General features: G+C 45.5%; 1 protein-coding gene across 1 annotated transcript; it reads left to right on the forward strand.

The window, feature by feature from the left end:
- Nucleotides 1–614: 614 nt before the first annotated feature.
- On the forward strand, nt 615–2,487 carry TMEM158 (transmembrane protein 158). Its single transcript, XM_082347499.1, has one exon. It carries the CDS (start codon nt 963–965, stop codon nt 1,845–1,847), a length of 885 nt encoding a protein of 294 aa, XP_082203625.1. The 5' UTR covers nt 615–962; the 3' UTR covers nt 1,848–2,487.
- The last annotated feature ends 11,510 nt before the right edge of the window (nt 2,488–13,997 follow it).

Below are 13,997 nucleotides of genomic sequence, written 5' to 3' on the forward strand. Positions count from 1 at the left end.
TATCAGGAAACCCCAGAGCAGCAAGGCTATGGGGCTCACATTCCCACCCGACCCTCTCCACCCCAACTCCATAGAGTTCTTGGAATTTTGGGGTTTGCTTGCTGTGAGAATACCAAGTGGATCTATTGTGTTGGAGGTACATTAAAAACCCGCCAAACTCTCCGGAACTAAGAGACACTCGTGGCCAGGAGTTCCGGTTCTGGCTCTTGGGGTGGCCTGGGGAAGTCTTTCCCCCTCTCTCCGCCTCAATTTTACCTTCTGTAAAAGGAGCGAGGTCTAGGTGAGCACTAAGGTGAGACATCTCAGGCCCGCCTCAGGCGTGACAAAAGCCTCCCTCCGAGGACGCAATTCCCTCAAAGCGCCTTCGCCTCTTGGAGTTGGACTCCGGCGGTGTGGCGGGGCCGCCAGGGCGCGTCCGCAGGCTTCGCGAGCCGGGCCAACCCACCCCGCCCCAAACTATCGGACAACAGCCACAGAAGCGACCGTCCGGGCCCACGCGCAGGCCTCGGAGTCCCACCCCGCACGCTGCCTACACCCCTCCGGGCCCGCCCGACCACGCCCTCGCTCCCGCCGCGGCGCGTGCAACCCCGCCCTCCCCGGAGTCTCCGAGCCTCGCGGGCGGAGGGCGGGGCGGGATGGGGCGAGGCGCGCGGGAGGCGGAGCCGAGTCGGGGAATCCTGCTCCCGGCGCGCGCAGGGCCAAGCAGAGCTGCCCGGCCGTCCGAGGGCCCTTGCGTCGGGGGCGGCGGGGAACCCCAGACACCGCCGGGCCGGGAGGGAGCTCCGCGCCAAGCGAGCCGCCGCCACCGCCTCCGCGCCGCGCCCGCGGGCTGAGGGGGGCCCGACGCGTCTTCACTCCGCCCGCCGCCAGTCCCCGCGGTCCAGCCGTCAGCTCGCCGGCTCGTCTCCCGCGCGCCATGCAGCCACCGCCTGCCCTGCGCGCGTAGGCGCCCGCCACAGGCCATGCTGCTCCTGCTCGCCGCGCTGCTGGCCGCCGCCTGCCCGCTGCCGCCCGCCCGCGGCGGGGCCGCGGACGCGCCGGGCCTCCTCGGGGCGCCCCTCAACGCCTCGGTCAACGCGTCGTCTGCGGACGAGCCTGCCGCCCCGCGGCTGCTGGCCTCGGCGGCGCCCGGGGCCCCCGAGCGCCCCGGCCCGGAGGAGGAGGCGGCGGCGCCGTGCAACATAAGCGTGCAGCGACAGATGCTGAGCTCGCTGCTCGTGCGCTGGGGCCGCCCGCGGGGCTTCCAGTGCGACCTGCTCCTCTTCTCCACCAACGCGCACGGCCGCGCCTTCTTCGCCGCCGCCTTCCACCGAGTCGGGCCGCCGCTACTTATCGAGCACCTAGGGCTGGCGGCGGGCGGCGCGCAGCAGGACCTGCGCCTCTGCGTGGGCTGCGGCTGGGTGCGCGGCCGCCGCCCCGGCCGCCTCCGGCCCGCCGGCGCCACCGCCGGGGCGCCCACCGCGCTGCCCGCCTACCCCGCAGCCGAGTCCCCCGGGCCGCTGTGGCTGCAGGGAGAGCCGCTGCATTTCTGCTGCCTGGACTTCAGCCTGGAGGAGCTGCAGGGCGAGCCGGGCTGGCGGCTGAACCGCAAGCCCATCGAGTCCACGCTGGTGGCCTGCTTCATGACCCTGGTCATCGTCGTGTGGAGCGTGGCCGCCCTCATCTGGCCGGTGCCCATCATCGCCGGCTTCCTGCCCAACGGCATGGAGCAGCGCCGGACCACCGCCAGCGCCGCCGCCGCCGCCGCCCCCGCCGCTGTACCCGCTGGGACCACCGCCGCCGCAGCCGCAGCCGCAGCCGCTGCCGCCGCAGCCGCGGCCGTCACCTCGGGGGCGGCGACCAAGTGACCCGCCCCACTCCTCCCCTTGTCCGCCCTATGTCCGCGCTCTCGGTGCCTTTCCCGCCGGGAGACTCGGCCGGTGTGCTTCGTGCAGTAGTGACCGTTAGTTCTTCCCGGGAGGGGTCCGCGGAAGAGGCCCCAGCGTGTGGGAAAAGCCAGGTTTGTGCCGCGCTTCTGGCTCCGAAAAGCAGATGCAAGCCGTTGCCCTGCAGGGTGAGATCCGCAGCTTGGAAGACGGAGAGGAGGGAAATGGGGCCCTTTCCCCTCTTTGCGTCCCCCTGCCCTCCTTCCTTCCCGCACCCACGTGCCCTATATTCATGGCAGAAAATGACCAAATCCTGTGTATTTGTTTTATATATTTAATAACCGTTTTAAATGAAAGTTTTAGTAAAAAAAAAATCAAATTGCTATTGCTGTAGTAAGGGAAGCTCTTTGTATCTGAACACAGTATTTGAAGTTTGTTGTTTTTTAATTTATTTAAAAGGGGGAGGAGGCATGGGAATGATTTAACACTGATATATTGTTACCGCTGAAAATGAACTTTATTAACCTTTTTCCAAGTCGATCTATCCAGTGACGTGGCCAGATGGGCGTTTCTTCTTGTACTTCTGTGTTTTTTTGGCTTTTAATACAGACATTTTCCTCCAGAGATGCGTATGTGTCTTTATTTGATTCGGAAAAGGAATCCAAGAATTGCAAGATGATCCCCTGAAACGTGAGGAAGGGAATCTTCAGAAAGTGAGAGAAGGGCTAACCCTGTCTCCCTTGCCTGTCTGGGAGAGGCGGGAGATGGAAACCATACTACTGGCCCTAATGGCAGTGCTTTTGCCTCTCACCACGCGGCCACCCCCACCCCTCAGCCTCTCTGACACCCGTCACGGTGGCATACAGGGTTTTATGTGATTTATCTTTTTACGCATTTCCCTCAGGCCCTGTAAAACACCCAGTTAAGTGCCAAAATGGTGAAATCGGTAGTTCCTCTGAGCCAGGTGTCTTTCATGAAAATGACTCATTTTAAAAGGCATGTAAATATCCTTTTCATAGGTGTAACCTTTAGTAATGAACACATTTCAAAAGCTGGTTTTAAAGCCTGATCTATTTCGGCATTAAGATTTTTTTCAAGGTGAACTCTTACAGACTAATTAACACCTTAAAAAAATTTTTAAGCTACTTTCTCTTGCTCCATCTCCTCCCCACTTTTGAGTGAATACTTGATAACTGTTCTAGAGCATACTGTTCTAGTGAATACTAGGTACCGTTCTTGATAGTTTTCAAAGTGGTGTCCCTGGAACAGCAACATCAGTAACACCTGGGAACTTGTTAGAGATGCAGAACTGGGGCCCTGCCCAGGACCTACAGTTGCAGAAACTCTGGGGTGGGGCACAGCAATCTGCTTTAACAAGCCCTGTGACAAATTCTGATGTGTTTCAAATTTGAGAACTGCTGTGTACTAGTGGAAGAGAACCTTCAAAGTATGTAGCCTCCTTTTATCTCAAGATATCTCTATTATATCAAAGAAATGGGACCCTTTTTTCACAGGAATGTCTGGAGGAGAGTCTGGGTCATTGCCCTGTAGCTTCAATTGTTCCTCTGTCTCTTAGGGGTCCAGGATATCTCTAGCAGAAGCTAGCCTCTTAGAGAGGAAAGCGTGAGGGTGGCAGTCTTCCTCTATCTCCTGATCCAGACACTGGCGAAGTTCAGTGTAATGCAAATCCGCTAGCCTCATGCGTCACTGTAAACCTTCTTATACCCCAAAGCAAGGTGAGTTGTGAACTGCTCTCTTCTCCAACCCTGTGGTAACTAGCAGGAGAAAATAACTTTCCTAACCTTGGTCAATTTTAATATAGTCATAGCATTTGTAATTCTGGAAGGCATATTAAGAATTCCTAGGACAATACACACACAGACACACACACACACAAACACACACACACAGTCACCCTCCCTGATTTTTCCAAGATGAAAATTGAGGCTCAGTTTCAGCATTTTGCCTACAATCACATAGCTACACAAAAAAGCAGAGCTGAAACCAAACCTGGGTCTTCTGCCTCCCTGACTCTTATTTTTTCATCACCAGAAACTTCCCTTCCTAGGTGAATTAGGAGCTAGCCCCTCAGAGTCTGATCCTCTGTTGACCCACCCCTGTCACTGTCAGATTCTGTGTAGTCACAAATGCAAAGGAGCCGGAGAGCATCAATTTTTTAAATGAGACACTCAGGCACTTGATAAAACTTTCTATCTATGTATTTTTACACACACACACACCTAAAACGTATTTAGATCTATTGATCGTTCTACACACACGCGCGCAAACACACACACACATACACACACATTGGATGACCGGTTAGTTCACTATGCTGACTTTGGCTGCTTTCTAAGAGCCAGAGCTCTAAGCAGGAGACTACAAAGTGAGGATGGAGCCTGTGTCCTTTTGGTCTCTTTAAGTTGGGACCATCCACTGGGTAAAGGAAGTAAGACGCTGGCAGGCTCAGCTCCAGGGTCTGTGCTCCTAGTCAGTTTGATTTGCATCATCTCAGTAGTGAAACACTTCCAAAAATGCAGTTTACTAAAGTACTAAATCAGTACTTCTTTGACGGGACAGGAAGTGTGCCACGGTAGCCTGTGTGCGCCTACGTGTGCAATTCCCAGATTACAGTTCATTCTTTAAGTCTCCTGAGTGATGGAGGTCATCAGCCTGGTGGCCATTCCAATGTTTTGGGTAGAGTGCGTCCCAAAAGAACTCAACTGGGGAGATTCAGACAAAAATACACTCTGGATCTCCATGACCTAGGAGTCATCAAGGGAGAAGGATGGAAGGAGTTAAAATGGAAAGAAAGGAATGGAGAGAAGGTCAGAGCAGGTGTCCCCTCTCACCTGGCCTAGCCCCTCCCCCACTGCACAGAAATGACTCGTTCATTGACAACAGGGGCAAGAAGAGGGCTGGTCTTCACTGTTCCAATTCTCTCCTTTCACTGGGGAAGAATCATCCATTTCTCAGCTAGGTTAAAAGGTTTAAAGCTACAAGGACTGGGAGAGTTAAGCTGCCTTCTCTCCCTCCTCACCTCCAGCTACCAGAATCGCACAGGCTGCAGCCCAGCTTTGGCATCCCCCACACAAGGGCTGATGTGTGGTAATTTCTGCCATGCCCTGGGACAGGCCAGGGTCCAAGCATATTTTGAGGATGATGGAGATTTACTGGGGTTCTCTGAGGGCTGGTAGCATGGCTGCTGCTCACCCAGGACAATTAAAGGCCTCTCTCCTCCCCTCACCCTCAGCATTTTCCTGGTGTTCTTACTGCCTGAGTATTCCCAGAACTGTCTCCTTAAAGTACTGGGGTGAGCTAGTGTGCCTCTGAGGGCCTGTTATTTTTTGTGCTTTCACAGAGGCACTGATAAAAGTCAAAATAATTGGCATCTTGATAACATCCTAAGGCCTCATTTTGACTCTTCGTACAAACTGTCTCCCAGAAAGCTTTTTTGGCACTTGAGAAAATAACTTACCTTGGGGGTACCCAGCAGGCCCCACTTTACTCTGTGACCAGAGTCCTTCCTCGGCTCCTGGGAAGTTCTATGAGACTTCCTGAGGGTCAGCAGGCAGGGAGGGGGGTGGGGAAAGATTGCTGACCCCATAGCTCTCTATCCCACCCCGGTCTGACCCTGGACTGCAGGTGTGAACCTTGTTCAGAACCTAGAAGAGCTCCCCACCCCCTCCCAGTGGCTGTGCTACAGTGTCTCTGAGTCCCTGCTGTTTTCCCAGCAGTCCAAGGCTCCGTGTTGTTCTATTCCAGAGGATATACTTGTGAATTGCAGACTAGCTCTTGGCCTTCCTTGTACACTTAGCCACTCTGGACTTAAATCATGATTCACACTGTGTAATGATCTAGAATTGTGATTTCTGTCATTGTAATAATTTGGAATCTTATTTTAGAATATTTTATGATCATAGGCGTACCCTGTCTTGAGTTAAATGCCATATCCTTTGGTTCACCTAGTAAGAAAGATGCTGAGTTTCTTACTATAAGCTTTAACATTATACCCTACCTCACCTCCTGTGTTCCTAGATAATTCTGCAACCTCTAGAGGAGGACTGCACTGGCAATAATAATAATAATAATAATAATAATAATAATAATAATAATCTGGGACTTCCCTGGTGGCACAGTGGTTAAGAATCCGCCTGCCAAAGCAGGGGACACGGGTTCGATCCCTGGTCCAGGAAGATCCCACATGCCGTGGAGCAACTAAGCCCGTGCACCACAACTACTGATCCTGCGATCTAGAGCCCGCGAGCCACAGCTACTGAGCCCATGTGCCACAACTATTGAAGCCCGCGCGCCTAGAGCCCGTGCTCTGCAACGAGAAGCCACCACAGTAGAAGCCCGCGCACCGAAAAGAAGAGTAACTCCCACTCTCTGCAACTAGAGAAAGCCACATGCAGCAACAAAGACCCAACACAACCAAGAAATAAATCAATAAATTTATTTAAAAGAAATAATAATAATAATTATCATCATCATAAATAATATTGTTATTAATTGTTATTCTGAATTGGAGAGGGAGAAGTAGAAGGGAAAACAATAACTAACAGGAGAGAAGAAGCGAATTTAAAACACCAGCTTTAATTGTGCACAGCAAAGGAAACCATAAACAAAATGAAAAGACAACCTACAGAATGGGACAAAATATTTGCAAACGATGTGACCGACAGGGTTTAATTTCCAAAATATGCAAACAACTCATACAACTCAACAAAAAACCCCCACAAATAACCCAATTGAAAAATGGGTAGAATATCTAAATAGAAATTTCTCCAAAGAAGACATACAAATGGCCAACAGGCACATGAAACGATGCTCAACATGGCTAATTATTAGAGAAGTGCAAATCAAAACTACAGTGAGGTACCACCTCGCACTGGTCAGAATGGCCATCATTAAAAAGTCTACAAATAACAAATGCTGGAGAGGGGATGGAGAAGAGGGAACACTCTTACACTGTTGGTGGGAATGTAAGTTGGTACAGCCACTATGGAAAACGGTATGGAGGTGCCTCAAAAAACTAAAAATAGAGTTGCCATATGATCCAGCAATCCCATTCCTGGGCATATATCCAGAGAAAATTCTAATTCAAAAAGATACATGCACCCCAATGTTCATAGCAGCACTATTCACACTAGCCAAGACACGGAAACAACCAAAATGTCCATCAACAGATGAATGGATAAAGAAGATGTGGTACATTTACACAATGGAATACTACTCAATCATAAAAAAGAATGAGATAATGCCATCTGCATGGACCTAGAGATTATCATACTAAGTGAAATAAGTCAGGAGATAGCCTAACCCACCAGAGGGCAGACAGCAGAAGCAAGAAGAACTACAATCCTGCAGCCTTTGCAACAAAAACCACATTCACAGAAAGATAGACAAGATGAAAAGGCAGAGGGCTATGTACCAGATGAATGAACAAGATAAAACCCCAGAAAAACAACTAAATGAACTGGAGATACCTTCCAGAAAAAGAATTCAGAATAATGATAGTGAAGATGATCCAGGACCTCAGAAAAAGGATGGAGGCAAAGATTGAGAAGATTCATTTCTTGAATGAACAAAGACCTAAAAGAATTAAAGAACAAACAAACAGAGATGAACAATACAATAACTGAAATGAAAACTACACTAGAAGGAATCAATAGCAGAATAACTGAGGCAGAAGAATGGATAAGTGACCTGGAAGACAGAATGGTGGAATTCACTCCTGCGGAACAGAGTAAAGAAAAAAGAATGAAAAGAAATGAAGACAGCCTAAGAGACCTCTGGGACAACACTAAATGCAACAACATTCACATTATAGGGGTCCCAGAAGGAGAATAGAGAGAGAAAGGACCCGAGAAAATATTGAAGAGATTATAGTCGAAAACTTCCCTAACATGGGAAAGGAAATAGCCACCCAAGTCCAGGAAGCGCAGAGTCCCATATAGGATAAACTCAAAGAGAAACATGCCAAGACACATAGTAATCAAATTGGCAAAAATCAAAGACAAAGAAAAATTATTGAAAGCAGCAAGGGAAAAATGACAACACACAAGGGAACTCCCATAAGGTTAACAGCTGATTTCTCAGCAGAAACTCTACAAGCCAGAAGGGAGTGGCATGACATATTTAAAGTGATGAAAGGGAAGAACCTATAGCCAAGATTACTCTACCCGGCAAGGATCTCATTCAGATTCAATAGAGAAATCAAAAGCTTTACAGACAAGTAAAAGCTAAGAGAATTCAGCACCACCAAACCAGCTCTACAACAAATGCTAAAGGAACTTCTCTAAGTGGGAAACACAAGAGGAGAAAAGAACCTATAAAAACAAACCCAAAACAATTAAGAAAACATACATATCGATAATTACCTTAAACGTGAATGGATTAAACACTCCAACCAAAAGACACAGGCTCGCTGAACGGATACAAAAACAAGACCCATATATATGCTGTCTACAAGAGACCCACTTCAGACCTAGGGACACATACAGACTGAAAGTGAGGGGATGGAAAAAGATATTCCATGCAAATGGAAATAAAAATAATGCTGGAGTAGCAATACTCATATCAGATAAAATAGACTTTAAAATAAAGAATGTTACAAGAGACAAGGAAGGACACTACATAATGATCAAGGGATCAATCCAAGAAGAAGATATAACAATTATAAATATATATGCACCCAACGTAGGAGCACCTCAATACATAAGGCAACTGCTAACAGCTATAAGAGAGGAAATCGACAGTAACACAATAATAGTGGGGAACTTTAACACCTCACACCAATGGACAGATCATCCAAACAGAAAATTAATAAGGTTAACACAAGCTTTAAATGACACAATAGACCAGAGAGATTTAATTGATATTTATAGGACACTCCATCCAAAAACAGCAGATTACACCTTCTTCTCAAGTGCACACGGTACATTCTCCAGGATAGATCACATCTTGGGTCACAAATCAAGCCTCAGTAAATTTAAGAAAATTGAAATCATATCAAGCATCTTTTCTGACCACAACACTATGAGATTAGAAATCAGTCACAGGGAAAAAAATGTAAAAAACACAAACACATGGAGGCTAAACAATATGTTACTAAATAACCAAGAGATCACTGAAGAAATCAAAGAGGAAATCAAAAAATACCTAGAGACAAATGATAATGAAAACACGATGATCCAAAACCTATGGGATGCAGCAAAAGCAGTTCTAAGAGGGAAGTTTACAGCAATACAATCCTACCTCAAGAAATAAGAAAAATCTCAAATAAACAATCTAACCTTACACCTAAAGGAGCTAGAGAAAGAAGAACAAACAAAACCCAAAGTTAGCAGAAGGAAAGAAATCATAAAGATCAGAGCAGAAATAAATGAAATAGAAACAAAGAAAACAATAGCAAAGCTCAATAAAACTAAAAGCTGGTTCTTTGAGAAGATAAACAAAATTGATAAAACTTTAGCCAGACTCATCAAGAAAAATAGGGAGAGGACTCCTATCAAAAAAATTAGAAATGAAAAAGAAGTTGCAACAGACACTGCAGAAATACAAAGCATCCTAAGAGACTACTACAAGCAACTCTATGCCAATAAAATGGACAACCTGGAAGAAATGGACAAATTCTTAGAAAGGTATAAGCTTCCAAGACTGAACCAGGAAGAAATAGAAAATATGAACAGACCAATCACAAGGAATGAAATTGAAACTGTGATGAAAAATCTTCCAACAAACAAAAGTCCAGGACCAAAGGGCTTCACAGGTGAATTCTATCAAACATTTAGAGAAGAGCTAACACCCATCCTTCTCAAACTCTTCCAATAAATTGCAGAGGAAGGTACACTCCCAAACTCATTCTATGAGGCCACCATCACCCTGATACCAAAACCAGACAAAGATACTACAAAAAAAGAAAATTACACAACAATATCACTGATGAATATAGATGCAAAAATCCTCAACAAAATACTAGCAAACAGAATCCAACAACACATTAAAAGGATCACACATCATGATCAAGTGGGATTTATCCCAGGGATGCAAGGCTTCTTCAATATATGCAAATCAATCAATGTGATACACCATATTAACAAGCTGAAGAATAAAAACCATATGATCATTTCAATAGATGCAGAAAAAGCTTTTGACAAAATTCAACATCCATTTATCATAAAAACTCTCCAGAAAGTGGGCATAGAGGGAACCTACCTCAACATAATAAAGGCCATATATGACAAACCCACAGCACACATCATTCTCAATGGTGAAAAACTGAAAGCATTTCCTCTAAGATCAGGAACAAGACAAGGATGTCCACTCTCACCACTATTATTCAACAGAGTTTTGGAAGGCCTAGCCACGGCAATCAGAGAAGAAAAAGAAATAAAAGGAATACAAATTGGAAAAGAAGAAGTAAAACTGTCACTGTTGGCAGATGACATGATACTACATATAGAGAATCCTAAAGATGCCACCAGAAAACTACTAGAGCTAATCAATGAATTTGGTAAAGTTGCAGGATACAATATTAATGCACAGAAATCTCTTGCATTCCTATACACTAATGATGAAAAATATGAAAGAGAAATTAAGGAAACACTCCCATTTACCGTTGCAACAAAAAGAATAAAATACCTAGGAATAAACCTAGCTGGGGAGACAAAAGACCTGTATGCAGAAAACTATAAGACACTGATGAAAGAAATTAAAGATGATACCAACAGATGGAGAGATATACCATGTTCTTGAATTGGAAGAATCAATATTGTGAAAATGACTATACTACCCAAAGCAATCTACAGATTCAATGCAATCCTTATCAAATTACCAATGGCATTTTTTACAGAACTAGAACAAAAAATCTTAAAATTTGTATGGAGGCACAAAAGACCCCGAATAGCCAAAGCAGTCTTGAGGGAAAAAAACGCAGCTGGAGGAATCAGGCTCCCAGACTTTAGACTATACTACAAAGCTACAGTAATCAAGACAATATGGTACTGGCACAAAAACAGAAATATACATCAATGGAACAGGATAGAAAGCCCAGAGGTAAACCCACACAACTATGGTCAACTAATCTATGACAAAGGATGCAAGGATATACAATGGAGAAAAGACAGTCTCTTCAATAAGTGGTGCTGGGAGAACTGGACATCTAAATGTAAAAGAATGAAATTAGAACACTCCCTAACACCATACACAGAAATAAACTATAAATTGATTACACACCTAAATGTAAGACCAGACACTATGAAACTCTTAGAGGAAAACATAGGAAGAACACTCTTTGACATAAACCACAGTAAGATCTTTTTTGATCCACCGCCTAGATTAATGGAAATAAAAACAAAAATAAATAAATGGGACCAAATGAAACTTAAAAGTTTTTGCAGAGCAAAGGAAACTACAAACAAGACGAAAAGACAACCCTCAGAATGGGAGAAAATATTTGCAAACGAATCAACGGACAAAGGATTAACCTCAAAAATATATAAACGGCTCACGCAGCTCAATATTAAAAAAACAAACAACCCAATCCAAAAATGGGTAGAAGACCTAAATAGACATTTCTCCAAAGAAGACATACAGATGGCCAGGAAGCACATGAAAAGCTGCTCAACATCACTAATTATTAGGGAAATGCAAATCAAAACTACAATGAAGTATCACCTCACACCAGTTAGAATGGGCATCATCAGAAAATCTACAAACAACAAATGCTGGTGAGGGTGTGGAGAAAAGGGAACACTGTTGTGCTGTTGGTGGGAATGTAAATTGATACAGCCACTACGGAGAACAGTATGGAGGTTCCTTAAAAAACCAAAAATAGAATTACCATATGACCCAGCAATCCCAGAGAAAACCGTAATTAAAAAGACACATGCACCCCAACGTTCATTGTGGCACTATTTACAATAGCCAGGACCTGGAAGCAACCTAAATGCCCATTGAGAGATGAATGGATAAAGAAGATGTGGTACATATATACAATGGAATATCACTCAGCCGTAAAAAGGAATGAAATTGGGTCATTTGTAGAGACGTGGATGAATCTAGAGACTGTCATACAGAGTGAAGTAAGTCAGAAAGAGAAAAACAAATATCGTATATTAACGCATATATGTGGAACCTAGAAAAATGGTACAGATGAACCGGTTTGCAGGACAGAAATTGAGACACAGGTGCAGAGAACAATCGTATGGACACCAAGGGGGAAGTGGTGGGGGGGGGGTGGTGGTGGGATGAACTGGGAGATTGGGATTGACATATATACTCTAATATGTATAAAATGGATTACTAATAAGAACCTGCTGTATAAAAAAATAAACAAAATTAAACTTTAAAAAAATCATCAAAAACATGTCAGAAAGAGAAAGAGAAATACCATATGATATCACTTATATGTAGAATCTAAAATATGACACAAGTGAACTTATTTACGAAGGAGAAACAGACTCACAGACGTAGAGAACAGACTTGTGGTTGCCAAGGGGGAAGAGGGGTGGGGGAGGGATGGAGTGGGAGTTTGGAGTTAGCAGATGCAAATTAGTATATATAGAATGGATAAACAACAAGGTCCTCCTGTATAGCACGGGAAACTATATTCAGTATCCTGTGACAAACCATAATGGAAAAGAATATAAAAAAGAATGTAGATATATGTACAACTGAATCACTGCTGTACAGCAGAAATTAACACAACCTTGTAAATCAACTATACTTTAATAAAAGATTAAAAAAATAAAACAGCTTTAAGAACATAAAGATTATTCCCCACCTCATCCTGCCCTCCCCTTTCCCTCACACACAATAAAAGACCCCACATAAAGGCACAAAGGACATTAAAATGGAGTGGTTGACCTGGAGCCATAGCCTGAAGCAGGGGAAGAATGGGCCATAGGAAGGCCACCTGGGGGACCTACAACGGGATGGGCATTGGCAGGAGCACATGGGGACAACAGTTGGGAACAGATTCTGCTGGCCTTCCTCTTATAAGAGCTACCCCTGGGGGACTTCCCTGGCGAATCAGTGGTTAGGACTCTGCGCTTTCACTGCCAAGGATGCGGGTTCAATCCCTGGTCAGGGAACTAAGATCCCACGAGCTGTGTGGCGCAGCCAAAAAAAAATCAAAAAATAAAGAGCTACCCCTGAGTGGACAGCCCCATCAACTCTCTCCTCTGCCCTGAAACAGTCTTCTCTTTTGGCCCTGGAAGGCTTGAATCACTGAGTTCCAAATTGCGTCTCACCCAGCCTGAGAGGCACATCCCACAGTGCCAGCTCCAGGTTGTCACCACGTCCCCGTGGTGGTTAACGCTGCTCAGAAAGGACAATGTGCTGCAGAGCATCATCCTTATGCTCTTGTTGAACACGGATACTCTCTATCCATTGTAGAAGTAGTAGAAATGAGGACACACAAAAAAGAAGGAAAAGAGAACTCATCTTCCTACTACCCAAAAATAAGCCCTGCCAGCATTTTGGTGAATATACTTCCAGTCTATTTTTACACATGTATATGTGTCTGTGAGTAGTTATTTATATTAAAAATGGAATTGTTCTGTACCTGTTTTGAAAACTTTTCTTTATTATACAAGTGCTACATCATAGAAAACTGAGACAACACCCTCCATAAGATAAAGGAATCAATGGCAGCAACAACCCCAGCACCCCCAGTGACCGTGGCTAATATTTATCGACAAATGTTCATGCATATATTCTACATATTTTAACCCCAGCAGGCACCTGCTTCTCAGAGGCCACTCTGCTTTCTCAACTCAGGGGCTCTTTGGGGGTCCCTCCCTCTGCAGAAGGTGATAGAGGGCTTCTCTGGGCAGCGGGTATATAAAGGCTGTATTCCTGATGTGGGTCAGAGGTCAGCTGCACAGGATATTGAAACCTATCTGAGGGCCAAAGGCTTGATGGAGACTGTTGGCAGGGAGTGGGCTGGGGAGGTCTTCTATCTTTCCCATCCCAAGTCTATCATCTCCGACACATATCAAAGCAGACCAAACTTTCCACTCCGCCTGGAGAAACATCTCTACTCTCGAGTCTGAGGTTTCAGACGAGGCTGATAAGGAACAGAACACAACTTTAGAGGATGAACAATGCAATTCATCTCCTCCA

Source organism: Balaenoptera borealis (assembly GCF_965194805.1).
Source record: "Balaenoptera borealis genome assembly, chromosome: 12".
Classification (NCBI taxonomy): Eukaryota; Metazoa; Chordata; class Mammalia; order Artiodactyla; family Balaenopteridae; genus Balaenoptera; species Balaenoptera borealis.